This window comes from Bombina bombina, chromosome 2 (genome assembly GCF_027579735.1).
Source record: "Bombina bombina isolate aBomBom1 chromosome 2, aBomBom1.pri, whole genome shotgun sequence".
NCBI classification, from domain to species: domain Eukaryota; kingdom Metazoa; phylum Chordata; class Amphibia; order Anura; family Bombinatoridae; genus Bombina; species Bombina bombina.
This window is the reverse complement of record NC_069500.1, coordinates 314,432,531-314,458,979: the sequence shown is the minus strand read 5'-3', so window position 1 is coordinate 314,458,979 and position 26,449 is coordinate 314,432,531. Positions and strand designations below refer to the sequence as shown.

The following is a 26,449-nucleotide window of genomic DNA, read 5'->3' as shown; positions in this document are numbered from 1 at the left end:
TACCCTATTCTAAATTACTACATTTCAAAGCTCTTTTACCTTACCAGCCCTGAACAGGGCCCTTTGCGGGGCATGCCCCAAGAAATTCAGCTCTTTTGCCTGTAAAAAAAAACATACAATACCCCCCCCCAACATTACAACCCACCACCCACATACCCCTAATCTAACCCAAACCCCCCTTAAATAAACCTAACACTAAGCCCCTGAAGATCTTCCTACCTTGTCTTCACCCTACCAGGTTCACCGATCCGTCCTGAAGAGCTCCTTCGATGTCCTAATCCAAGCCCAAGCGGGGGGCTGAAGAGGTCCATGATCCGGCTGAAGTCTTCATCCAAGCGGGAGCTAAAGAGGTCCATGATCCGGCTGAAGTCTTTATCCAAGCGGGAGCTGAAGAGGTCCATGATACGGATGAAGTCTTCTATCAACGGCATCTTCAATCTTCTTTCTTCCGGATCCATCTTGCAGACCTCCGACGCGGAACATCCTCTTCTCCCGACGCCTACTAGCCGAATGACGGTTCCTTTAAGGGACGTCATCCAAGATGGCGTCCCTCGAATTCCGATTGGCTGATAGGATTCTATCAGCCAATCGGAATTAAGGTAGGAATATTCTGATTGGCTGATGGAATCAGCCAATCAGAATCAAGTTCAATCCGATTGGCTGATTCGATCAGCCAATCAGATTGAGCTTGCATTCTATTGGCTGTTCCGATCAGCCAATAGAATGCGAGCACAATCTGATTGGCTGATTGGATCAGCCAATCGAATTGATCTTGATTCTGATTGGCTGATTCCATCAGCCAATCAGAATATTGCTACCTTAATTCCGATTGGCTGATAGAATCCTATCAGCCAATCGGAATTCGAGGGACGCCATCTTGGATGACGTCCCTTAAAGGAACCGTCATTCGGCTAGTAGGCGTCGGGAGAAGAGGATGTTCCGCGTCGGAGGTCTGCAAGATGGATCCGGAAGAAAGAAGATTGAAGATGCCGTTGATAGAAGACTTCATCCGGATCCGGGGTTAATACATTTATTAGAATAGCGGTGAGCTCCGGTCGGCAGATTAGGGGTTAATAATTGAAGTTAGGTGTCGGCGATGTTAGGAAGGGCAGATTAGGGGTTAATACTATTTATTATAGGGTTAGTGAGGTGGATTAGGGGTTAATAACTTTATTATAGTAGCGGTGCGGTCCGCTCGGCAGATTAGGGGTTAATAAGTGTAGGCAGGTGGAGGCGACGTTGAGGGGGGCAGATTAGGGGTTAATAAATATAATATAGGGGTCGGCGGTGTTAGGGGCAGCAGATTAGGGGTACATAGCTATAATGTAGGTGGCGGCGCTTTGCGGTCGGCAGATTAGGGGTTAATTATTGTAGGTAGCTGGCGGCGACGTTGTGGGGGGCAGATTAGGGGTTAATAAATATAATACAGGGGTCGGCGGTGTTAGGGGCAGCAGATTAGGGGTACATAAGTATAACGTAGGTGGCGGTCGGCAGATTAGGGGTTAAAAAAAATTATTCGAGTGTCGGCGATGTGGGGGGACCTCGGTTTAGGGGTACATAGGTAGTTTATGGGTGTTAGTGTACTTTAGAGCACAGTAGTTAAGAGCTTTATGAACCGGCGTTAGCCCAGAAAGCTCTTAACTACTGACTTTTTTCCTGCTGCTGGAGTTTTGTCGTTAGATGTCTAACGCTCACTTCAGAAACGACTCTAAATACTGGAGTTAGAAAGATCCCATTGAAAAGATAAGATACGCAATTGACGTAAGGGGATCTGCGGTATGGAAAAGTCGCTGCTGAAAAGTGAGCGTTAGACCCTATTTTGAGTGACTCCAAATACCGGCGGTAGCCTAAAAACATAATTTATGTAAGAACTTACCTGATAAATTCATTTCTTTCATATTAGCAAGAGTCCATGAGCTAGTGACGTATGGGATATACATTCCTACCAGGAGGGGAAAAGTTTCCCAAACCTCAAAATGCCTACAAATACACCCCTCACCACACCCACAAATCAGTTTAACGAATAGCCAAGAAGTGGGGTGATAAGAAAAAAGTGCGAAAGCATATAAAATAAGGAATTGGAATAATTGTGCTTTATACAAAAAAATCATAACCACCACAAAAAAGGGCGGGCCTCATGGACTCTTGCTAATATGAAAGAAATTAATTTATCAGGTAAGTTCTTACATAAATTATGTTTTCTTTCATGTAATTAGCAAGAGTCCATGAGCTAGTGACGTATGGGAAAGATGTGGATCTTTCCACGCAAGAGTCACTAGAGAGGGAGGGATAAAAATAAAGACAGCCAATTCCTGCTGAAAATAATCCACACCCAAAATAAAGTTTAATGAAAAACATAAACAGAAGATTCAAAAGAAGTTCGCAACACCGCCTTATCCTGATGAAAAATCAGAAAAGGAGACTCACAAGAAAGAGCAGATAATTCAGAGACTCTTCTGGCAGAAGAGATCGCCAAAAGGAACAAAACTTTCCAAGAAAGTAATTTAATGTCCAATGAATGCATGGGTTCAAAAGGAGGAGCTTGAAGAGCCCCCAGAACCAAATTCAAACTCCAAGGAGGAGAAATTGACTTAATGACAGGTTTTATACGAACCAAAGCTTGTACAAAACAATGAATATCAGGAAGATTAGCAATCTTTCTGTGAAAAAGAACAGAAAGAGCAGAGATTTGTCCTTTCAAAGAACTTGCGGATAAACCTTTATCTAAACCATCCTGAAGAAACTGTAAAATTCTCGGAATTCTAAAAGAATGCCAAGAAAAATGATGAGAAAGACACCAAGAAATATGTCTTCCAGACTCTATAATATATCTCTCTAGATACAGATTTACGAGCCTGTAACATAGTATTAATCACAGAGTCAGAGAAACCTCTTTGACCAAGAATCAAGCGTTCAATCTCCATACCTTTAAATTTAAGGATTTGAGATCCTGATGGAAAAAAGGACCTTGAGACAGAAGGTCTGGTCTTAGCGGAAGAGTCCACGGATGGCAAGAGGCCATCCGGACAAGATCCGCATACCAAAACCTGTGAGGCCATGCCGGAGCTACCAGCAGAACAAACGAGCATTCCTTCAGAATCTTGGAGATTACTCTTGGAAGAAGAACTAGAGGCGGAAAGATATAGGCAGGATGATATTTCCAAGGAAGTGATAATGCATCCACTGCTTCCGCCTGAGGATCCCGGGATCTGGACAGATACCTGGGAAGTTTCTTGTTTAGATGAGACGCCATCAGATCTATTTCTGGAAGCTCCCACATTTGAACAATCTGAAGAAATACCTCTGGGTGAAGAGACTATTCGCCCGGATGCAACGTTTGGCGACTGAGATAATCCGCTTCCTAATTGTCTATACCTGGGATATGAACCGCAGAGATTAGACAGGAGCTGGATTCCGCCCAAACCAGAATTTGAGATACTTCTTTCATAGCCAGAGGACTGTGAGTCCCTCCTTGATGATTGATGTATGCCACAGTTGTGACATTGTCTGTCTGAAAACAAATGAACGATTCTCTCTTCAGAAGAGGCCAAGACTGAAGAGCTCTGAAAATTGCACGGAGTTCCAAAATATTGATCGGTAATCTCACCTCCTGAGATTCCAAACTCCTTGTGCCGTCAGAGATCCCCACACAGCTCCCCAACCTGTTGGGCCAGATTTTTCTACCTTAATTCCGATTGGCTGATAGAATCCTATCAGCCAATCGGAATTCGACGGACGCCATCTTGGATGACGTCATTTAAAGGTACCTCATTCCTCGTTCAGTCTTCGTGCCGGATGGATGCTCCGCGGAGGAGGAGCGAAGAAAGAAGATTGAAGATGCTGCTTTGCTTTGAAGACATCACCGGATGGAAGAAGACTCTCTGCAGCTTGATTGAAGACATCGCCCTGATCGGATGAAGAGTTCTGCCCGGCTGGGTGAATACAAGGTAGGGAGATCTTCAGGGGGGTAGTGTTAGGTTTATTTAAGGGGGGTTTGGGTGGGTTTAGAATAGGGGCATGTGGGTGGTGGGTTGTAATGTTGGGGGGTGGTATTGTGTTTATCTTTACAGGCAAAAGAGCTGAATTCTTTGGGGCATGCCCCGCAAAAAGCCCTTTTAAGGGCTGGTAAGGTAAAAGAGCTTTAAACTTTTTTAATTTAGAATAGGGCAGGGAATTTTTTTTATTTTGGGGGGCTTTATTATTTTATTAGGGGGCATAGAATAGGTGTAATTAGCTTAAAAATCTTGTAATTTTTTTTATTTTTTGTAATTTAGTGTTTGTTTTTTTTTGTAATTTAGTTTAGTTTGATTTATTGTATTTTAGTTTAGATATTTGTAGTTTATTTAAGTAATTGATAGTGTAGGTGTATTTGTAACTTATGTTAGGATTTATTTTACAGGTACATTGGTAATTATTTTAACTAGGTAGCGATTAAATAGTTATTAACTATTTAATAGATATTGTACCTAGTTAAAATAAATACAAAGTTGCCTGTAAAATAAATATAAACCCTAAAATCGATACAATGTAATTTATTAATTACATTGTAGCTATCTTAAGGCTAGATTTGGAGTTTTGTCGGTAACGACCCGAAAAGCTAACAACGGCTTTTTTCTGGCCGCACCATAAAAATAACTCTGGTATTGAGAGTCCACATAAAGGCTGTGTTAGGCTCAAAAAAAGGAGCGTAGAACATATTTAACGCAGCTTCAACTCTCGATACCAGAGTTGCTTACGCAAGCGGCCAGCCTCAAAAACGTGCTCGTGCACGATTCCCCCATAGGAAACAATAGGGCTGTTTGAGCTGAAAAAAAACCTAACACCTGCAAAAAAGCCGCATTCAGCTCCTAACGCAGCCCCATTGTTTGCTATGCGTAAACACTTCCTACGTCTGCACCTAACACTCTAACATGTACCCCGAGTCTAAAAACCCCTAACCTTACACTTATTAACCCCTAATCTGCCGCCCCCGCTATCGCTGACCCCTGCATATTATTATTAACCCCTAATCTGCCCCTCCGTAAACCGCCGCTACTTACATTATCCCTATGTACCCCTAATCTGCTGTCCTAACATCGCCGACCCCTATATTATATTTATTAACCCCTAATCTGCCCCCCACAACGTCGCCTCCACCTGCCTACACTTATTAACCCCTAATCTGCCGAGCGGACCTGAGCGCTACTATAATAAAGTTATTAACCCCTAATCCGCCTCACTAACCCTATAATAAATAGTATTAACCCCTAATCTGCCCTCCCTAACATAGCCGACACCTAACTTCAATTATTAACCCCTAATCTGCCGACTGGAGCTCACCGCTATCCTAATAAATGTATTAACCCCTAAAGCTAAGTCTAACCCTAACTCTAACACCCCCCTAAGTTAAATATAATTTACATCTAACAAAATTAATTATCTCTTATTAAATAAATTATTCCTATTTAAAGCTAAATACTTACCTGTAAAATAAATCCTAATATAGCTACAATATAAATTATAATTACATTGTAGCTATTTTAGGATTAATATTTATTTTACAGGCAACTTTGTAATTATTTTAACCATGTACAATAGCTATTAAATAGTTAAGAACTATTTAATAGTTACCTAGTTAAAATAATTACAAAATTACCTGTAAAATAATCCTAACCTAAGTTAGAATTAAACCTAACACTATACTATCATTAAATTAATTAAATAAAATACCTACAATTACCTACAATTAAACCTAACACTACACTATCAATAAATAAATTAAATACAATTCCTACAAATAACTACAATGAAATAAACTAACTAAAGTACAAAAAATAAAAAAGAACTAAGTTACAAAAAATAAAAAAATATTTACAAACATAAGAAAAATATTACAACAATTTTAAACTAATTACACCTACTCTAAGCCCCCTAATAAAATAACAAAGACCCAAAAAATAAAAAATGCCCTACCCTATTCTAAATTACTAAAGTTCAAAGCTCTTTTACCTTACCAGCCCTGAACAGGGCCCTTTGCGGGGCATGCCCCAAGAAGTTCAGCTCTTTTGCCTGTAAAAAAAAACATACAATACCCCCCCCAACATTACAACCCACCACCCACATACCCCTAATCTAACCCAAACACCCTTAAATAAACCTAACACTAAGCCCCTGAAGATCATCCTACCTTGTCTTCACCTCACCAGGTATCACCGATCCGTCCTGGCTCCAAAATCTTCATCCAACCCAAGCGGGGGCTGGCGATCCATCATCCGGTGGCTGAAGAGGTCCAGAAGAGGCTCCAAAGTCTTCATCCTATCCGGGAAGAAGAGGCGATCCGGACCGGCAACCATCTTGATCCAAGCGGCATCTTCTATCTTCATCCGATGACGACCGGCTCCATCCTGAAGACCTCCACCGCGGACCCATCTTCTTCCGGCGACGTCCAACTGAAGAATGACGGTTCCTTTAAGGAACGTCATCCAAGATGGCGTCCCTCGAATTCTGATTGGCTGATAGGATTCTATCAGCCAATCGGAATTAAGGTAGGAATATTCTGATTGGCTGATGGAATCAGCCAATCAGAATCAAGTTCAATCCGATTGGCTGATCCAATCAGCCAATCAGATTGAGCTCGCATTCTATTGGCTGTCATCGGATGAAGATAGAAGATGCCGCTTGGATCAAGATGGTTGCCGGTCCAGATCGCCTCTTCTTCCCAGATAGGATGAAGACTTTGGAGCCTCTTCTGGACCTCTTCAGCCACCGGATGATGGATCGCCAGCCCCCGCTTGGGTTGGATGAAGATTTTGGAGCCAGGACGGATCGGTGATACCTGGTGAGGTGAAGACAAGGTAGGATGATCTTCAGGGGCTTAGTGTTAGGTTTATTTAAGGGGGGTTTGGGTTAGATTAGGGGTATGTGGGTGGTGGGTTGCAATGTTGGGGGGGGGGTACTGTATGTTTTTTGTTACAGGCAAAAGAGCTGAACTTCTTGGGGCATGCCCCGCAAAGGGCCCTGTTCAGGGCTGGTAAGGTAAATGAGCTTTGAACTTTAGTAATTTAGAATAGGGTAGGGCATTTTTTATTTTGGGGGTCTTTGTTATTTTATTAGGGGGCTTAGAGTAGGTGTAATTAGTTTAAAATTGTTGTAATATTTTTCTTATGTTTGTAAATATTTTTTTATTTTTTGTAACTTAGTTCTTTTTTATTTTTTGTACTTTAGTTAGTTTATTTCATTGTAGTTATTTGTAGGTATTGTATTTAATTTATTTATTGATAGTGTAGTGTTAGGTTTAATTGTAGGTAATTGTAGGTATTTTATTTAATTAATTTAATGATAGTATAGTGTTAGGTTTAATTCTAACTTAGGTTAGGATTTATTTTACAGGTAATTTTGTATTTATTTTAACTAGGTAACTATTAAATAGTTCTTAACTATTTAATAGCTATTGTACATGGTTAAAATAATTACAAAGTTGCCTGTAAAATAAATATTAATCCTAAAATAGCTACGATGTAATTATAATTTATATTGTAGCTATATTAGGATTTATTTTACAGGTAAGTATTTAGCTTTAAATAGGAATAATTTATTTAATAAGAGATAATTAATTTCGTTAGATGTAAATTATATTTAACTTAGGGGGGTGTTAGTGTTAGGGTTAGACTTAGCTTTAGGGGTTAATACATTTATTAGAATAGCGGTGAGCTCCAGTCGGCAGATTAGGGATTAATAATTGAAGTTAGGTGTCGGCGATGTTAGGGAGGGCAGATTAGGGGTTAATACTTTTTATTATAGGGTTAGTGAGGCGGATTAGGGGTTAATAACTTTATTATAGTAGTGCACAGGTCCGCTCGGCAGATTAGGGGTTAATAAGTGTAGGCAGGTGGAGGCGACATTGTGGGGGGGCAGATTAGGGGTTAATAAATATAATATAGGGGTCGGCGATGTTAGGGCAGCAGATTAGGGGTACATAGGGATAATGTAGGTGGCGGTCGGCAGATTAGGGGTTAAAAAAATTTAATCGAGTGGCGGCGATGTGGGGGGGCCTCGGTTTAGGGGTACATAGGTAGTTTATGGGTGTAAGTGTACTTTAGAGTACAGTAGTTAAGAGCTTTATGAACCGGTTAGCCCAAAAAGCTCTTAACTCCTGGCTTTTCTCTGCGGCTGGAGTTTTGTCATTAGATTTCTAGCGCTCACTTCAGACCCGACTCTAAATACCGGAGATAGAAAGATCCCATTGAAAAGATAGGATACGCAATTGACGTAAGGGGATCTGCGGTATGGAAAAGTCGCGGCTGAAAAGTGAGCGTTAGACCCTTTTTGAGTGACTCCAAATACCGGAGTTAGCCTAAAACCAGCGTTAGGAGCCTCTAACGCTGGTTTTCACGGCTAACGCCAAACTCCAAATCTAGCCGTATGGGTTTATTTTATAGGTAAGTATTTAGATTTAAATAGGAATATTTTCATTAATAATATTAATATTATATTTATTTTAATAAGAGTTTAGTTAGGGATGTTAGAGTCAGATAGGGTTATTATACTTAATATATATATATATATATATATATATATATATATATATATATATATATATATATATATATATATATATATATATATATATATATATACAGGGAGTGCAGAATTATTAGGCAAATTAGTATTTTGACCACATCATCCTCTTTATGCATGTTGTCTTCCTCCAAGCTGTATAGGCTCGAAAGCCTACTACCAATTAAGCATATTAGGTGATGTGCATCTCTGTAATGAGAAGGGGTGTGGTCTAATGACATCAACACCCTATATCAGGTGTGCATAATTATTAGGCAACTTCCTTTCCTTTGGCAAAATGGGTCAAAAGAAGGACTTGACAGGCTCAGAAAAGTCAAAAATAGTGAGATATCTTGCAGAGGGATGCAGCACTCTTAAAATTGCAAAGCTTCTGAAGCGTGATCATCGAACAATCAAGCGTTTCATTCAAAATAGTCAACAGGGTCGCAAGAAGCGTGTGGAAAAACCAAGGCGCAAAATAACTGCCCATGAACTGAGAAAAGTCAAGCGTGCAGCTGCCAAGATGCCACTTGCCACCAGTTTGGCCATATTTCAGAGCTGCAACATCACTGGAGTGCCCAAAAGCACAAGGTGTGCAATACTCAGAGACATGGCCAAGGTAAGAAAGGCTGAAAGATGACCACCACTGAACAAGACACACAAGCTGAAACGTCAAGACTGGGCCAAGAAATATCTCAAGACTGATTTTTCTAAGGTTTTATGGACTGATGAAATGAGAGTGAGTCTTGATGGGCCAGATGGATGGGCCCGTGGCTGGATTGGTAAAGGGCAGAGAGCTCCAGTCCGACTCAGATGCCAGCAAGGTGGAGGTGGAGTACTGGTTTGGGCTGGTATCATCAAAGATGAGCTTGTGGGGCCTTTTCGGGTTGAGGATGGAGTCAAGCTCAACTCCCAGTCCTGCTGCCAGTTTCTGGAAGACACCTTCTTCAAGCAGTGGTACAGGAAGAAGTCTGCATCCTTCAAGAAAAACATGATTTTCATGCAGGACAATGCTCCATCACACTCGTCCAAGTACTCCACAGCGTGGCTGGCAAGAAAGGGTATAAAAGAAGAAAATCTAATGACGTGGCCTCCTTGTTCACCTGATCTGAACCCCATTGAGAACCTGTGGTCCATCATCAAATGTGAGATTTACAAGGAGGGAAAACAGTACACCTCTCTGAACAGTGTCTGGGAGGCTGTGGTTGCTGCTGCACGCAATGTTGATGGTGAACAGATCAAAACACTGACAGAATCCATGGATGGCAGGCTTTTGAGTGTCCTTGCAAAGAAAGGTGGCTATATTGGTCACTGATTTGTTTTTGTTTTGTTTTTGAATGTCAGAAATGTATATTTGTGAATGTTGAGATGTTATATTGGTTTCACTGGTAAAAATAAATAATTGAAATGGGTATATATTTGTTTTTTTTTAAGTTTCCTAATAATTATGCACAGTAATAGTCACCTGCACACACAGATATCCCCCTAAAATAGCTATAACTAAAAACAAACTAAAAACTACTTCCAAAACTATTCAGCTTTGATATTAATGAGTTTTTTGGGTTCATTGAGAACATGGTTGTTGTTCAATAATAAAATTAATCCTCAAAAATACAACTTGCCTAATAATTCTGCACTCCCTGTATATAATAACTATATTAACCCTAATATAATTAGGGTTAATATAGTTAGTATAGCTGGCGGCGGTGTAGGGGGATTAAATTAGGGGTTAATATTTTTAAAATAGATGGCGGCTGGGTAGATGTCGGCAGGGTAGATGGGGTAGATGTCGGCGGGGTAGATGGGTTAGATGTCGGCGGGGTAGATGGGGTAGATGTCGGCGGGGTAGATGGGGTAGATGGCGGCGCGGTAAATGTCGGCGGGGTAGATGGGGTAGATGTCGGCAGGGTAGATGGGGTAGATGGCGGCGCCGTAGATGGCGGCGGGGTAGATGGGGTAGATGTCGGGGGGGTAGATGGGGTAGATGTAGATGGGGTAGATGGCGGCGCGGTAGATGGCGGCGGGGTAGATGGGGTAGATGGCGGCAGGGTAGCTAAGTTAGATGGCGGCGGTTTAGGGGTTAATAACTTTATTAGGTAGCGGCGGGGTCCTTGAGCGGCGGTTTAGGGGTTAAACACTTTATTGGGGATCACGGACCATGGTTGACAGGTAGATAGACATTGCGCATGCGTTAGGTGTTCATAATTGTTTGCGCATGCGCTACATATGAACGAGCATGGATTGTCAATGACGATTTGTTAGGGAACGCATGCGCAGTTTGATCGCGTTACGTGTGCAAAAAGGGGCTGGACGCCACGGGGCATGAGCTAGAATTCGTTAAGGGCAATGTCAATCAAATTAGATACGAGGGACAAGATGGCGGGCGGAGGAAGAAAGTAAGCGAAGTAGGTTTATAAATCCTTCGATTATGGTTTTAGTCTTAAATTATAAAAAAATGATGAATTAAACTAACGTTTATTTTAGGTAATTAACAAGATGAGGAAGAGTGGTGAACGTGACTTGACATTCGCTTTAATCTATTCAATGCTATGTTGTATTTCAGCTGATATTGCAGATATAGCTTGGTAATTGGCGGATTAGGGAGATCTCGTTAGGAGCTCTAGATTTTGCAGCCTATCATGGCCGTTGCCTGGACACGCCCCCCTCAGCAAACTTTTAGTATGATGCCAAAAATAAATATTTATTCATGATGATTCACATAGAATTTATAAATAGAAAAGTGCTATAAAGATATGAACAGACCACATCACAAACAAGTGCCTCTGCACCCGCACTGCCCATAAGTGTACAATTCATACACACATGCATAAAAACATATAAAATAAGGGATCAAGCCTAGGGTGAAAAGATACCAAAATATAGTGGCGATCACAGTATCAGATAAGAACAATATACGAACTAACTGATGTTACGATAGCATTTCTACACAGACTGACAACACCCGCTGCACACAGAACCCCCAGAAAATACACAAAGGCTGACCCTTGGCAGGTACAAATTGGGATCTAAGTCATCCGAAATTGGAAGTGCTATAGACAATTGTCATACATAGTTATATGTGTATAACACCACTGATACATAGTAGTGGAAGGGTAACAAAGTCGATCATACAAATAAATCAACCTATACAAGTTACCAAGTATCACTATCGTGAGCAAAGGTCTACTGCAAAAAAAGTTCAACAGACAGATCCGCTAGGTTCAAGACCGATCTCAGCCTCAATGCTGTCTCCTTATGCTGGACAAATGTCATAGATAACAGGCAAACATTTCAAAGCAAGACTGTGCACAGATCCAATTCATTTGTGTGTGTTACAGAGTTAATAGTTCAGCTTAAGGTCAATGCTGGTAATACATAGCTTCGGCTTTCAAAGTGTTTCCATGAGGAGACGCCACTTGGATGCCATTCAGACTGCCAGCAAGTGAGGTTTATATCTTTCAACAGTCACGGGACATGGTCCTCCAATGCCATATATATATATATATATATATATATATATATATATATATATATATATATATATATATACACACACACACATATATATATCCATATATATATACATATATACACACACTCACACACACCTATAATATACATCTTACCTCATAGGATTGAGGTTTTATCCTGTAAGTGAGAATTTTAGATATCCATACAGAAGTATATTGTCTTATTAGAGCTTGTTGGGCAATATTCTCCAGACTATCATCTGGAGGATTTTCCATTGGGTCACACACACACACACACACACACATATATATATATATATATATATATATATATACATATATATATATATATATATATATATATAATGTGTTCATTTATTTTATTTAACACACATTTAGTTTGTATCTTACTGTCAAAATGTATTTATTTATGTATGTACTAGTACTAAAGCCCGTGTACACGGGCCATTTTTTGCAGTACAGCGGTCCCACCCCTTGCTCTCTCCCCCCTCTCTTTTGCTCTCTCTTCCCCCCTCTCTTTTGCTTTCTCTCCCCCCTCTCCTTTGCTCTCTCTCTCCGCTCTTTTGCTCTCTCCCCTCTTTTGCTCTCTCTCTCCCCTCTTTGGCTCTCTCCCTCCTTTCTTTTGCTCTCTCTCCCCTCTCTTTTGTTCTCTCCCCCCTCTTTGGCTCTCTCCCCCCCTCTTTGGCTCTCTTCCCCCCTCTTTGGCTCTCCCCCCCCTCTTTGGCTCTCTCCCCCCCCTCTTTGGCTGTCTCCCCTCTTTTGCTCTCTCTCCTCTTTGGCTCTCTCTCTCCCCCCTCTTTGGCTCTCCCCCCCTTTGGCTCTCTCCCCCCCTTTGGCTCTCCCCCCCTTTTGGCTCTCCCCCCCCCTTTGGCTCTCTCCCCCCCCTTTGGCTCTCTCCCCCCCCTCTTTGGCTCTCCCCCTCTTTGGCTCTATCTCCCCCCTCTTTGGCTCTCTCCCCTCTTTTGCTCTCTCTCCTCTTTGGCTCTCTCTCTCCCCCCTCTTTGGCTCTCTCCCCCCTCATTGGCTCCCCCCCCTTTGGCTCTCTCCCCCCCTTTGGCTCTCTCCCCCCCTCTTTGGCTCTCTCCCCCCCTCTTTGGCTGTGTCCCCCCCCTCTTTGGCACTCTCTCCCCCCCTCTTTGGCTCTCTCCCTTCTTTTGCTCTCCACTTTGGCTCTCTTTCCTCTTTGGCTCTCTCTCTCCCCCCTCTTTGGCTCTCCCCCCCCTTTAGCTCTCCCCCCCCTTTGGCTCTCTTCCCCCCTCTTTGGCTCTCTCCCCCCCCCCCCTCTTTGGCTCTCCCCCCCCCCCTCTTTGGCTCTCCCCCCCCTCTTTGGCTCTCCCCCCCCCTCTTTGGCTCTCTCTCCCCCCTCTTTGGCTCTCTCTCCCCCCACTTTGGCTCTCTCTCCCCCCTCTTTGGCTCTCTCTCCTTTTTTGCTCTTTTTCCTCTTTGGCTCTCTCTCTCCCCCCTCTTTGGCTCTCCCCCCCCTTCTCGTTGGCTCTCCCCCCCTTCTCTTTGGCTCCCCCCCTTCTCTTTGGCTCCCCCCCTTCTCTTTGGCTCCCCCCCTTCTCTTTGGCTCTCCCCCCCTTCTCTTTGGCTCTCCCCCCCCCTTCTCTTTGGCTCTCCCCCCCCTTCTCTTTGGCTCTCCCCCCCTTCTCTTTGGCTCTCCCCCCCCCCTTCGCTTTGACTCTCCCCCCCTTCTCTTTGGCTCTCCCCCCCTTCTCTTTGGCTCTCCCCCCCATTCTCTTTGGCTCTCCCCCCCTTCTCTTTGGCTCTCCCCCCCCTTCTCTTTGGCTCTCCCCCCCCCTTCTCTTTGGCTCTCCCCCCCTTCTCTTTGGCTCTCCCCCCCCTTCTCTTTGGCTCTCCCCCCCTTCTCTTGTGCTCTTCCCCCCTCTTTGGCCCTTCTCCCCCCCTCTTTGGCCCTTCTCCCCCCCTCTCCTGCTCCCTCTCTGGCTCTGTCTTCACATCGTGGGACCCCGCCGGGCCACGCCCCATCACGGCGACACCCGCCCGGCCACTCCCCTCGCGATGCCCGGTCACGCCCCTCGTGATGCCCGGTCACGCCCCTCGTGATGCCCGGTCACGCCCCCATTGCAACGCTCCCGTTGGCCACAAATAGCTGTGAGGTCTGGGGAGCGCGTGGCCGCTTCTCACGCAGCAGACCTCACAGCTGTTGAGTAGCTTACCTCGCGCTCCCCAGACCTCACAGCTGTTTGTGTACCTCGCGCTCCCAAACTCAAGGCCAAGTGTTTGTCTCTACTGCGCATGACGGCTTCAGACAAACACTTGGCCTTTTATAATATAGGATATGTGTTCATATTTATACTTGTGCTTAGATTAATTAGTGCTCAGAATTATTTATTATTTTTTTAACAATATCAAATGTTTTAATATTCTATCCCTATATTATCATTACCATTATCACTATTCTATGTCTCATATATGGGTTCTATTTATGTATCCCATTTAACAGAAACAGCACCACTTTATTCCCTTTTCATCCTCTTTTTTTACATATTCACATTGAGAGTACCTGCTGGAGTTTTTTACTCCAGTGCACACTTTCTTTAAAGAGATAGCAACTTAGGTTTTAGGTTATTGTTTGAAGAACAATTGCAATCCAGTTCACATTTTTTTTGTCCCTCTTTTTGCGCCCTACCTTTTCACTTTTAGTTATATATATATATATATATATATATATATATATATATATATATATATATATATATATATATATATATATATATATATATATATATATATATATATATACATACAGTATATATATATATATATATTATCGAGAAATAAATACGGGAGAGAAGCAAATGCTATATATATAGGCTAGTGTACAAGGTTACCTCAAATCGGTCCTTGTTTGATTCATAAATACTTATGGTGCAGGCCCTTATATAGTATTATAATGTGTAATATAACAAGAGAACTCATCCTGGAAAATCACCAGGTTGAAAAAAAGACAGGGAAACAGCACTCTTTTGAAAATAATCAATATTTACTAGCACAATTTATATACATAAGTAGTAGAGGAGATGGCATTCGGGAGTCCTGCCTCCACCCTTGCACCGCAAGGATAGGAAAAATACACTGTGTGTGAAGTACAAAATCGGTTTGCAACAGTAATATTCATCAAAAGGAAACAAATACTATGGGACCTTTCGAGTCCAATAGACAGAACCTGACCGGTCAGGGGATGTGCGGAGCAAGTTGCCAAATATGAAAATACAGCACAATACAAAGCTGACTTTAAGTAAAGCCTGTCACACTTCCGACACCCGGCTGCTCACAGCACCTCTGTGAAGAGGTAGTTGCTGGGCAGGTAAAAGCGTAAAAAGGGATCTAAGAAAGTGATGACAGCTTTATTACATGCGGGATATACTAGTCAAACATACCTTGCAATCTGTACATTAAAGAAATTATATTCAGAGGGGAAGCGTATGCCAGAGATCAACTACACCCTGCTGCATCCGACACCTCACTCAGGAGGTATAGCAGTCGGGCAGGTAGAGTAATGGGATCTAAGTGATCAAATGGAGACACGCCCTCAGGATATGTACAAAAGTAGATAAACAAGACATTTCAATCTTCATGTATGAATAACATGTTTTGCAGACAAGGTATTAATAAGCACATTTAGGCAGACAGCGTTATAGCATGCTATGCAGGGAAGCAGATGAATGTGTTAGTATTAAGCATGTGTCTGTCCATCTGTTATTCAATAAACTGTGATCCTAGTAAGTTCCTAGAAAAAGCTGCGCCCCCTCTCGACAGAGTGGCGTTTGCCAAGTGCGAAATTCATGCACATAAGCCAGAGCTGATTAATGCGGTTAGCGGCAAGGAATCTAGTAACAATATGGAACCATACGACCTGATAGCTTCAGTGACAAATCGGCCGTGCCGAATCGCTGTGAGTCAATGACCATGGAAGCCAAAAGATGCTGAGTATTGATCCTGACTTTGCTTTAAATGTGCCTGGTAGAAAACCGCAGGACTTGTTTGCAGATTCTTTGCTTTGAGATCCTCATACGCACATCACGTGATCCGGTCGGCTGGACCTATGCCGACGCGCGTTTCACCCGTGCGTCCAAATTGCTTAACGGGCTTCGTCAGGGCGTGATATCCAGGGTGCACCTGTCACCCTATTTATACGCAGTATCGTTATGCGCCTCTACTGACGGGTGAAAATATTGCAGGTATATACAAAGTATCAACAATTGGAAAAAAGACACAAAGTGTCGATATTCAAACAAAAAGTATTAAAGGGACATATCCTACTTTACATTGCATATTTTAAGAAATGTAAAAAAGAAAGATATAAATATATTAATGTTGCAAACATCTATTGATTTATGATTAACCGAATTTAGCTAACTGTAATACAAGACGCAAGAGAATGTGTCCAATTATAAAAAGCAGGCCATATCCAATTTATCATTGAGGCCTGCAGGAAGCTGTGTACCCAAAACTGAGATCCACCTGCATTCCTTTTGGAGGAGAATTTTGTCGTTATCCCCCCCTCTATTATTGGTTATACCCCTATCTATACCGATAAAGGAGAGAGAGTCAGGATTACTATCATGCATGTGTTCGTAATGTTTAGCAACATTACTTTTCTGGTTCTTATATTTCACGTCGTCCCGGTGCTCTGTTATCTGGTCTTTTATGGCCCTTCTCGTTTTTCCCACGTAATAACGCGGACAGCTACATGAAAGAAGGTAGATAACCCCTTCTGTATTGCAGTTCACAAAGTGTTTAAGAGTATATGTTTTTCCTGTGTGTGTTGCAAATTGTTTGGTTTTAACCATATACTTGCATGCAACACATTTACCGCAGGGGTGGTTGCCATAGGATCTATGTTTGGACAGCCAGTTCTGTTGTTTAGGAGTCGACAAATATTGGCTCCTCACCAATTTGTCTTTTAGATTAGGTGCCCTTTTGGCTGTGATGTTTGGAAAATCCCCAACATCACGTGAAACAGCTTCATCACTAATCAAAGTGTGCCAATTGTGTGCCAAGATCTGTTTTAGTGATGTCCAGTGGCAGTTGTACTCAGTCACCAATCTAATTTTTGATTCACCAGTCTTGTCTTTGGGTACCAGAAGGCTATCTCTATTCAGATGAGCCGCACCGGTTAGGGCCTGTTTCACTATCCTCTTTGAATATCCCCTATTCAAAAACCTTTTTTCCATTTCAGCCGCATGTTGATAATACTTCCCTTTTGTGGAACAATTCCGGCGTAGCCTAAGAAATTGGCCCTTGGGGATGCCTCTTTTAAGGTGACTAGGGTGATGACTGGAAGCGTGAAGAAGGCTATTGGTGGCCGTACTTTTGCGATAGTTTTCTGTCATTAAACAGCCATCTTTGATCTTCACATTTATATCCAAAAAGGATATTTCTTCCTTACTAAACTGTAAGGTAAGTGAGATATTGCTCTTATTCATATTTAAAGAATTCACAAATTCTTTCAGGTTCTGCTCAGAGCCTTCCCAGACGAGGAAAACATCATCCACATATCGTAGCCATATGTGAATGTTCTCGTCGAAGAGGGGATTCTGGTACACTTCTTCCATTTCCCAGATGCCTAGATGGAGACACGCATAAGTGGGAGCACATGTTGCTCCCATTGCTGTGCCCTGTTGCTGGGAATATATCTTGTTATCAAACATGAATACGTTGTTTGTAAGTGTAAATTTTAGCAGTTCAATCACAAAGTCAGTGTGTTGAACCGCGCTCATGCCCCTCGTCGATAGAAAATGCTTGCAGGCCCTGAGTCCTACTTCGTGTGGGATTGATGAATACAATCCCTCCACGTCAAGGGTGACAAGGATGGCATTCTCAGGGATCACCAGCCTGTCGATCTTTCGTAGGAAATCCGAGGTATCCATGATGTAAGATGGTAGGGTTATGAGGAAGGGTCTAAGAAAGGAGTCCACGTAGTTGCCCAGATTCTCGGTAAGGCTGCCTATACCTGCCACGATTGGTCTACCTGGTGGGTGGTTGGCATTCTTGTGGATCTTCGGGATACAGTAGAATACAGGCATCACCGGATGTTCTGGATATAAGTACTTAAATTCAGTGGATGTTATAATATCCTTACTCCTTGCTTCTTTCAAAATATTGAAAAGTGCAAATTGTAGTGCGGGGATAGGGTTAAACGTTAAACTCTTGTAGAATGTTTTGTCCAAGAGTTGGCGTTTAACCTCCAGAGTATACATGTTTTCGTCCCAGAGAACCAAATTGCCACCCTTATCCGCGGGTTTTATTACAAAGCCCTTGGCATTCATTAGCTGATTTAGTGCCTTTCTTTCAGGTTTTGTCAAATTGTCATTGACCAATCCAATAAAGGGTAGTTCTAAGATTTGTTTTTCAACCTCTCTGACGAAAATATTCACAGCTGGTACCATGGATAGCTGTGGCATGTATTTGGATTTTGCCTTAAAATTAGAGTGAAACCTCTTATACTGGATGGAATCTTCCATCTGCGAGGGGACATATTGACTGCCTTCACTATCTGCCAAAAGACTCTGAAGGTTTAATATACTGGATGTATCTTCTCTATTTAGAGCAACATCCTCCACCAGGTGTCTGCTTTTGCCTTTCATGATTTGCGATAGTACAACACGACGTGCAAATAGGTGTAGGTCTTTAATGAATTTAAACTTATTAAGTGAATTAGTAGGACAAAAGGTTAGTCCTTTTTTTAAAACCTCTATGTGCATGAGATTCAATTTGAAGGAGGACAAATTGATTATCTGGAGACCCTCTTCAGAATTATTCAATATCCCCTTCGACCCCGGAACCCTCGCGATCTGCCCCGAGGGTAGTTCGCTTGGTTCTGGTCGTAACTCCGTTGCCAACGTTGTCTGGAGGGATAACTCCTCTCTTCTAAGTGTGTACCTGCTGTCTTCCCTCCTCCTTTTTCTTCCCCCTCTCCTCCTTCTCCTAAAAAAGACTGTGAGTTCCTATGGGTAGGTCTTCGGTGCTCAGATTCTATATCTGACCCATCAGTACCCGAGTCGTAGGAACTTCTTTGTGGTAGATAATTATAAACTTTTTTGTTTTTATAATCATCATTGTCTCGCGAAAATTTCCTACCTTTTCTTAATTTAATATCATTTTGTAACCTTGATATTTGTTCTTTTATCTCCTCATTTAATTTTGCAAAGTTTGTATTGCTTGAAAAAGTATTAACCAGTTTGAGTGATTCCTCGGCCTGAATAATGGTCTTTTCAAGTCTTTCTTTGTTACGAATAACCATTTTTTTCATCAAAATGATGGAACAGTCTGAGAGGCTGGAATTCCAACCTTCCATAAACTCTTCACCTCCCTCGTCTTCCCTCAGATTAGTCCCAGGGTCCAGTCGAAGACGTAGACCCCTCGGGATGATGTTCATTTTAATGTAATTCTCAAGGCTTGATGTCTCAGCCCTGAGTTTTACTTGTTTTACAAGTTGTTTTTTATAGCTCTTAAAAGCACCATAAATGTTAACTGGTGTATTGCTGCTAGTATCCTGACTCTCTTCCAAATTGGATACAGATAGGGAAGCTGTAAGTTCAGCCTCCCAATTTTCATCTGAAAATGTGAATGCCATTCTAATTGCGTCTTGTACAGTAAAGCTTATGCCAAAAACTCACGGCTCAAAGCAGGAGGCAAGGTATCCAGAATGCTTAAATTACTCCTAAATTCTTCCAGGGCAATGTATGATAGACCTGGTTATTTAGCTAGGGGATCTATCTCACCGGAGGCCAGGGAAACAAGGTATCAACCTAAGTAGCCTGGTAAATGTAAAGATTATCGAGAAATAAATACGGGAGAGAAGCAAATGCTATATATATAGGCTAGTGTACAAGGTTACCTCAAATCGGTCCTTGTTTGATTCATAAATACTTATGGTGCAGGCCCTTATATAGTATTATAATGTGTAATATAACAAGAGAACTCATCCTGGAAAATCACCAGGTTGAAAAAAAGACAGGGAAACAGCACTCTTTTGAAAATAATCAATATTTACTAGCACAATTTATATACATAAGTAGTAGAGGAGATGGCATTCGGGAGTCCTGCCTCCACCCTTGCACCGCAAGGATAGGAAAAATACACTGTGTGTGAAGTACAAAATCGGTTTGCAACAGTAATATTCATCAAAAGGAAACAAATACTATGGGACCTTTCGAGTCCAATAGACAGAACCTGACCGGTCAGGGGATGTGCAGAGCAAGTTGCCAAATATGAAAATACAGCACAATACAAAGCTGACTTTAAGTAAAGCCTGTCACACTTCCTACACCCGGCTGCTCACAGCACCTCTGTGAAGAGGTAGTTGCTGGGCAGGTAAAAGCGTAAAAAGGGATCTAAGAAAGTGATGACAGCTTTATTACATGCGGGATATACTAGTCAAACATACCTTGCAATCTGTACATTAAAGAAATTATATTCAGAGGGGAAGCGTATGCCAGAGATCAACTACACCCTGCTGCATCCGACACCTCACTCAGGAGGTATAGCAGTCGGGCAGGTAGAGTAATGGGATCTAAGTGATCAAATGGAGACACGCCCTCAGGATATGTACAAAAGTAGATAAACAAGACATTTCAATCTTCATGTATGAATAACATGTTTTGCAGACAAGGTATTAATAAGCACATTTAGGCAGACAGCGTTATAGCATGCTATGCAGGGAAGCAGATGAATGTGTTAGTATTAAGCATGTGTCTGTCCATCTGTTATTCAATAAACTGTGATCCTAGTAAGTTCCTAGAAAAAGCTGCGCCCCCTCTCGACAGAGTGGCGTTTGCCAAGTGCGAAATTCATGCACATAAGCCAGAGCTGATTAATGCAGTTAGCGGCAAGGAATCTAGTAACAATATGGAACCATACGACCTGATAGCTTCAGTGACAAATCGGCCGTGCCGAATCACTGTTTGTCAATGACCATGGAAGCCAAAAGATGCTGAGTATTGATCCTGACTTTGCTTTAAATGTGCCTGGTAGAAAACCGCAGGACTTGTTTGCAGATTCTTTGCTTTGAGATCCTCATACGCACATCACGTGATCCGGTCGGCTGGACCTATGCCGACGCGCGTTTCACCCGTGCGTCCAAATTGCTTAACGGGCTTCGTCAGGGCGTGATATCCAGGGTGCACCTGTCACCCTATTTATACGCAGTATCGTTATGCGCCTCTACTCCCGAATGCCATCTCCTCTACTACTTATGTATATAAATTGTGCTAGTAAATATTGATTATTTTCAAAAGAGTGCTGTTTCCCTGTCTTTTTTTCAACCTGGTGATTTTCCAGGATGAGTTCTCTTGTTATATTACACATTATAATATATATATATATATACACACACACACATAATATATGTATATAGATATAGATAGATAGATAGATAGATAGATGATAGATAGATATAATACACACAGAGAGAAGCACACTCACAGGAGCGAACAACTGGCTCAATACTATTGTTAGCCTGTTCTATAGCAATTTACCACCTGGGTGCAGCTTCTTTTAGCCCAGTTATGCTTTTCACAGCGAAGAACTTTCCTGTAGTATATCAGTCTGATCCCGCCTATTATGGTCAGTCCATAGCCGAAATACCAAGCAATTACTTTCTGAACAAGGAACACAGCAACCCCAGATGATCATTTCGGCCTTCATTGGGCCTCGTCAGTAATGTGTAGCCATATTCCTCTAAGCACACTGAGCAAGGAGTCCATGTCTGGTTTCCCCCTTTTCCCATAGGGAGACTAAATACACACAGAGAGAAGCACACTCACAGGAACGAACAACTGGCTCAATATTATTGTTAGCCTGTTCTATGACGATTTATCACCTGGGTGCAGCTTCTTTTAGCCCAATAATGCGTTTCACAGAGAAGAACTTAACTGTAGTATATCAGTCTGATCCCGCCTATTACGGTCAGTCCAGTGCCAAAATACCAGGCAATTCCTTTCTGAACAAGGAACACAGCAACCCCAGAAGTGTGCTTCTCTCTTTGTGTATTTAGTCTCCCTATGGGAAAAAGGGGAATCCTTGCTCAGTGTGCTTAGAGGAATATGGCTACACCTCAATGACGAGGCCCAATGAAGGCCGAAATGATCATCTGGAGTTGCTGTGTTCCTTGTTCAGAGAGGAATTGCCTGGTATTTCGGTGCTTGGCTGTCCGTAATAGGCGGGATCAGACTGATGTACTACAGGAAAGTTCTACTTGGTGAAAAGCATTACTGGGCTAAAAGAAGCTGTACCCAGGTGGTAAATAGCCATAGAACAGGCTAACAATGGTATTGAGCCGGTTGTTCGTTCCTGTGAGTGTGCTTCTCTCTGTGTGTATATATAGATATATACATACATACACATACAAGTAATACTTATGTATAAGGCTATTCAGACCGGAATATATAGCTGATAATACATACCTTTTCTGTACCACACTCTGTTCCATCCATTGGAGGATCCAGTTTGGTTCTACATTCTTTTTCCCCTTCCAACTTACACCACAGTCCTGTACAAACGATATGCTAAAAAATATATTAAATATGTAAGATAGATAAACAGGTTCACATGCTAGTAGGACTATTAAAAAAAAATAGTGTAATTGATGACATGATTAGCAAAGTATTTATGAATTATATATGCTAGAAAAAATAATGCTTTTTAAAGAGACTGTCCAATTTCTAGACATTTGCCATGAAGACAACATAGCTGCTCTTTTTGGATTGTGTCACTTTAGACAAATATTTTCCACAACATATTACTAAATTGTTATGAGATCTACTGTATCTTTTGACTTTGATTCTTTGCTGACACCTCAAAATACACAAGGGGATCATTGCAGCTCTAAAAGCCGTACACCTCTTTCAGAACTATATTTCAGCAGTATATAAATCATTCTCAAAATGATGCCTGATGTGGTAGCATCCCATTTTATTGCATTTATTAAGTAGCTAATTGTGGCTTTCAATACTTAAATGAACAAGCCAATTCCCATTTGTATGAATCATATTAAACTTTCTGGTTCTTTTTTTGCTTATCTTCTTTTATTTGCTGCATGTCTTATTCTTTGCTAGTCTGACTTTGCTTCTGCTTCATATTCTACACAGACTCCAATTATTGTTATTGTTATTATGTCCTAAGAAAAATGCATACCTTATTTTCAAATCTGTGTAATTATCATATAATTTATAAAGGCTATTTTTTCAATTAAGTAATGGAGAGTAATTAAATTAACCAATCAGAAGAGTTGCTGGGGTCCATTTGCCCATCTGCAATTCAATAACCAATCAGGATTTTTAATTATTTTAAATATAGAATCAAAGAGATAATATCATGTTCCTAAATATTCCCTAACTTGACTTGACTTTTGATAAGTCAAATGTATTGGTCATTTATTTGATTATTTTCTGTTATTCTGGTGCTCACATTTTAGGAGGGGGTGTTAGTTTTTTTTTTACAGCTTTAAGTTAAAGGCATTAAGATGAGAGAATGAGGTATATGAAACTCAAAACATTTATTTTATGATTCAGATAAAGAATACAATTTATACAACTATCAAATTACTTTTAATGTCTTATTTGCGTCATTTTCTTGGTATTCAGCAATGCACTACTGGGACCTAGCTGAATGCATTGTGTCAGCCAATAGCATGAGGTATATATGAGAAGCCACCAGCAGAGCTCCTGAGCCTAACTAGGTATCCATTACAACAATAAATATGAAAATATAAAACATTGGATAACAGAAGTAAACTGGAAGGTTGTTTAAAATGACATGCTCTATCTGAATCATAAAATAAAATATTTGATTATCATTTCCCTTTAACTACTGTTAAAAACATAGGGGTTACATTGAGAGGGGAAATTTGCAATCAGGGGCGCGATCCGATATAGATCTCAGTTTGCGGCGCAAGCGAGGGAACCGGCGTCGCCCGCAGTTTCAGCTCGCAACTCGAGCTATCCCATATAGGTCGCCGTCAGATGCTAACGTGCCGTAAGTCTGACAAACTAGCGATGTCCAGAAATCTGCGTAAGTACAAATTTCTGGCGTCGCCAGTGACTTGCGCCACGTTAGAAACTGCCGGCGCCTATAAAACCTGACTAAAGTCTAAAACACCCGCACTGTCTAACACGCCTCCCTAACATAGCCCGCACTGTCTAACACGCCTCCCTAACATAGCCCGCACTGTCTAACCCTCTATCCGCTATCCCCCCTCACTATCCTAACAATAAAATATGTATTAACCCCTTAACCGTCGCTCCCGTACCCCGCCGCCAGCTATATTATATCTATAACCCCCTAAAGTGAGCCCCTAACACCGCCGCCATCTATATTAAAATTATTAACCCCTAATGTAAGCCCCTTACACCGCCGCCATCTCTATTAAAATGATTAACCCCTAATTTAATCTACCTACCCCGCCGCCAGCTATATTATCTATATTAACCCTAAGTATATTATAGTTAATATAGGTATTACATTATATATATTAACTATATTAACCCTAATTATATTAGGGTTAATATAGTTAATATAGTTACTATAGTATTTATATTAACTATATTAACTCTATCTAACCCTAACACCCCTAACTAAATTTATATTAAATTAATCTAATTCATTTATAAACTAAAATATTCCCTTTTAAATCTAAATACTTACCTATAAAACAAACCCTAAGATAGCTACAATATAATTAATAATTACATTGTAGCTATGTTAGGGTTAATATTTATTTTACAGGTAAATTGTTAATTATTTTAACTAGGTATAATAGATATTAAATAGTTATTAACTATTTAATATCTACCTAGTTAAAATAATTACCCAATTACCTGTAAAATAAATCCTAACCTAAGTTATAAATACACCTACACTATCAATAAATTTAATAAACTACAAACATCTATCTAAAAATACAATTAAATTAACTAAACTAAATTACAAAAAAAACAAACACTAAATTACAAAAAATAAAAAAAAGATTACAAGATATTTAAGCTAATTACACCTATTCTAAGCCCCCTAATAAAATAATAAACCCCCAAAATAAAAAAAATTCCCTGCCCTATTCTAAATTAAACAAATTTCAAAGCTCTTTACCTTACCAGCCCTTAAAAGGGCCTTTTGTGGGGCATGCCCCAAAGAATTCAGCTCTTTTGCATACAACAAATACAATCCCCCCCCCATTACAACCCACCACCCACATACCCCTATTCTAAAACCACCCAAACCCCCCTTAAAAAAGCCTAACACTACCCCCCTGAAGATCTCCCTACCTTGTCTTCACCACACCGGGCCGAACTCCTGATCCGATCCGGGCGATGTCTTCCTCCAAGCGGCAAAGAAGAATTCTTCCTCCGGCGACGTCTTCCTCCAAGCGGCAGCAAAGTCTTCATTCTTCCGGCGGCATCTTCAATCTTCTTTCTTTGCTCCGCCGCCGCGGAGCATCCATCCTGGCTGACTGCTGTACTTGGAATGAGGTACCTTTAAATGACATCATCCAAGATGGCGTCCGCCGAATTCCGATTGGCTGATAGGATTCTATCAGCCAATCGGAATTAAGTTAGAAAAATCTGATTGGCTGATTGAATCAGCCAATCAGATTCAAGTTCAATCCGATTGGCTGATCCAATCAGCCAATCAGATTGAGCTCGCATTCTATTGGCTGTTCCGATCAGCCAATAGAATGCGAGCTCAATCTGATTGGCTGTTCAGATCAGCCAATCGGATTGAACTTGAATCTGATTGGCTGATTCAATCAGCCAATCAGATTTTTCTAACTTAATTCCGATTGGCTGATAGAATCCTATCAGCCAATCGGAATTCGGCGGACGCCATCTTGGATGACGTCATTTAAAGGTACCTCATTCCATGTACAGCAGTCGGCCAGGATGGATGCTCCGCGGCGGCGGAGCGAAGAAAGAAGATTGAAGATGCCGCCGGAAGAATGAAGACTTTGCTGCCGCTTGGAGGAAGACGTCGCCGGAGGAAGAATTCTTCTTTGCCGCTTGGAGGAAGACATCGCCGGAGGAAGAATTCTTCTTTGCCGCTTGGAGGAAGACATCGCCCGGATCGGATCAGGAGTTCGGCCCGGTGTGGTGAAGACAAGGTAGGGAGATCTTCAGGGGGGTAGTGTTAGGCTTTTTTAAGGGGGGTTTGGGTGGTTTTAGAATAGGGGTATGTGGGTGGTGGGTTGTAATGGGGGGGGGGATTGTATTTGTTGTATGCAAAAGAGCTGAATTCTTTGGGGCATGCCCCACAAAAGGCCCTTTTAAGGGCTGGTAAGGTAAAGAGCTTTGAAATTTGTTTAATTTAGAATAGGGCAGGGAATTTTTTTTATTTTGGGGGTTTATTATTTTATTAGGGGGCTTAGAATAGGTGTAATTAGCTTAAAAATCTTGTAATCTTTT

General features: G+C 41.5%; 1 protein-coding gene across 1 annotated transcript in view; it reads right to left on the bottom strand.

Annotated features, from left to right (window-relative positions):
• Positions 1-26,449, bottom strand: part of ADAMTS19 (ADAM metallopeptidase with thrombospondin type 1 motif 19) — a 574,573-nt gene that overhangs the window by 279,216 nt on the left and 268,908 nt on the right. Inside the window, exon 11 of the mRNA XM_053701647.1 lies at positions 22,460-22,561. Coding sequence (XP_053557622.1) covers positions 22,460-22,561 — 102 coding nt within the window. The remainder of the gene's footprint in view (positions 1-22,459; positions 22,562-26,449) is intronic.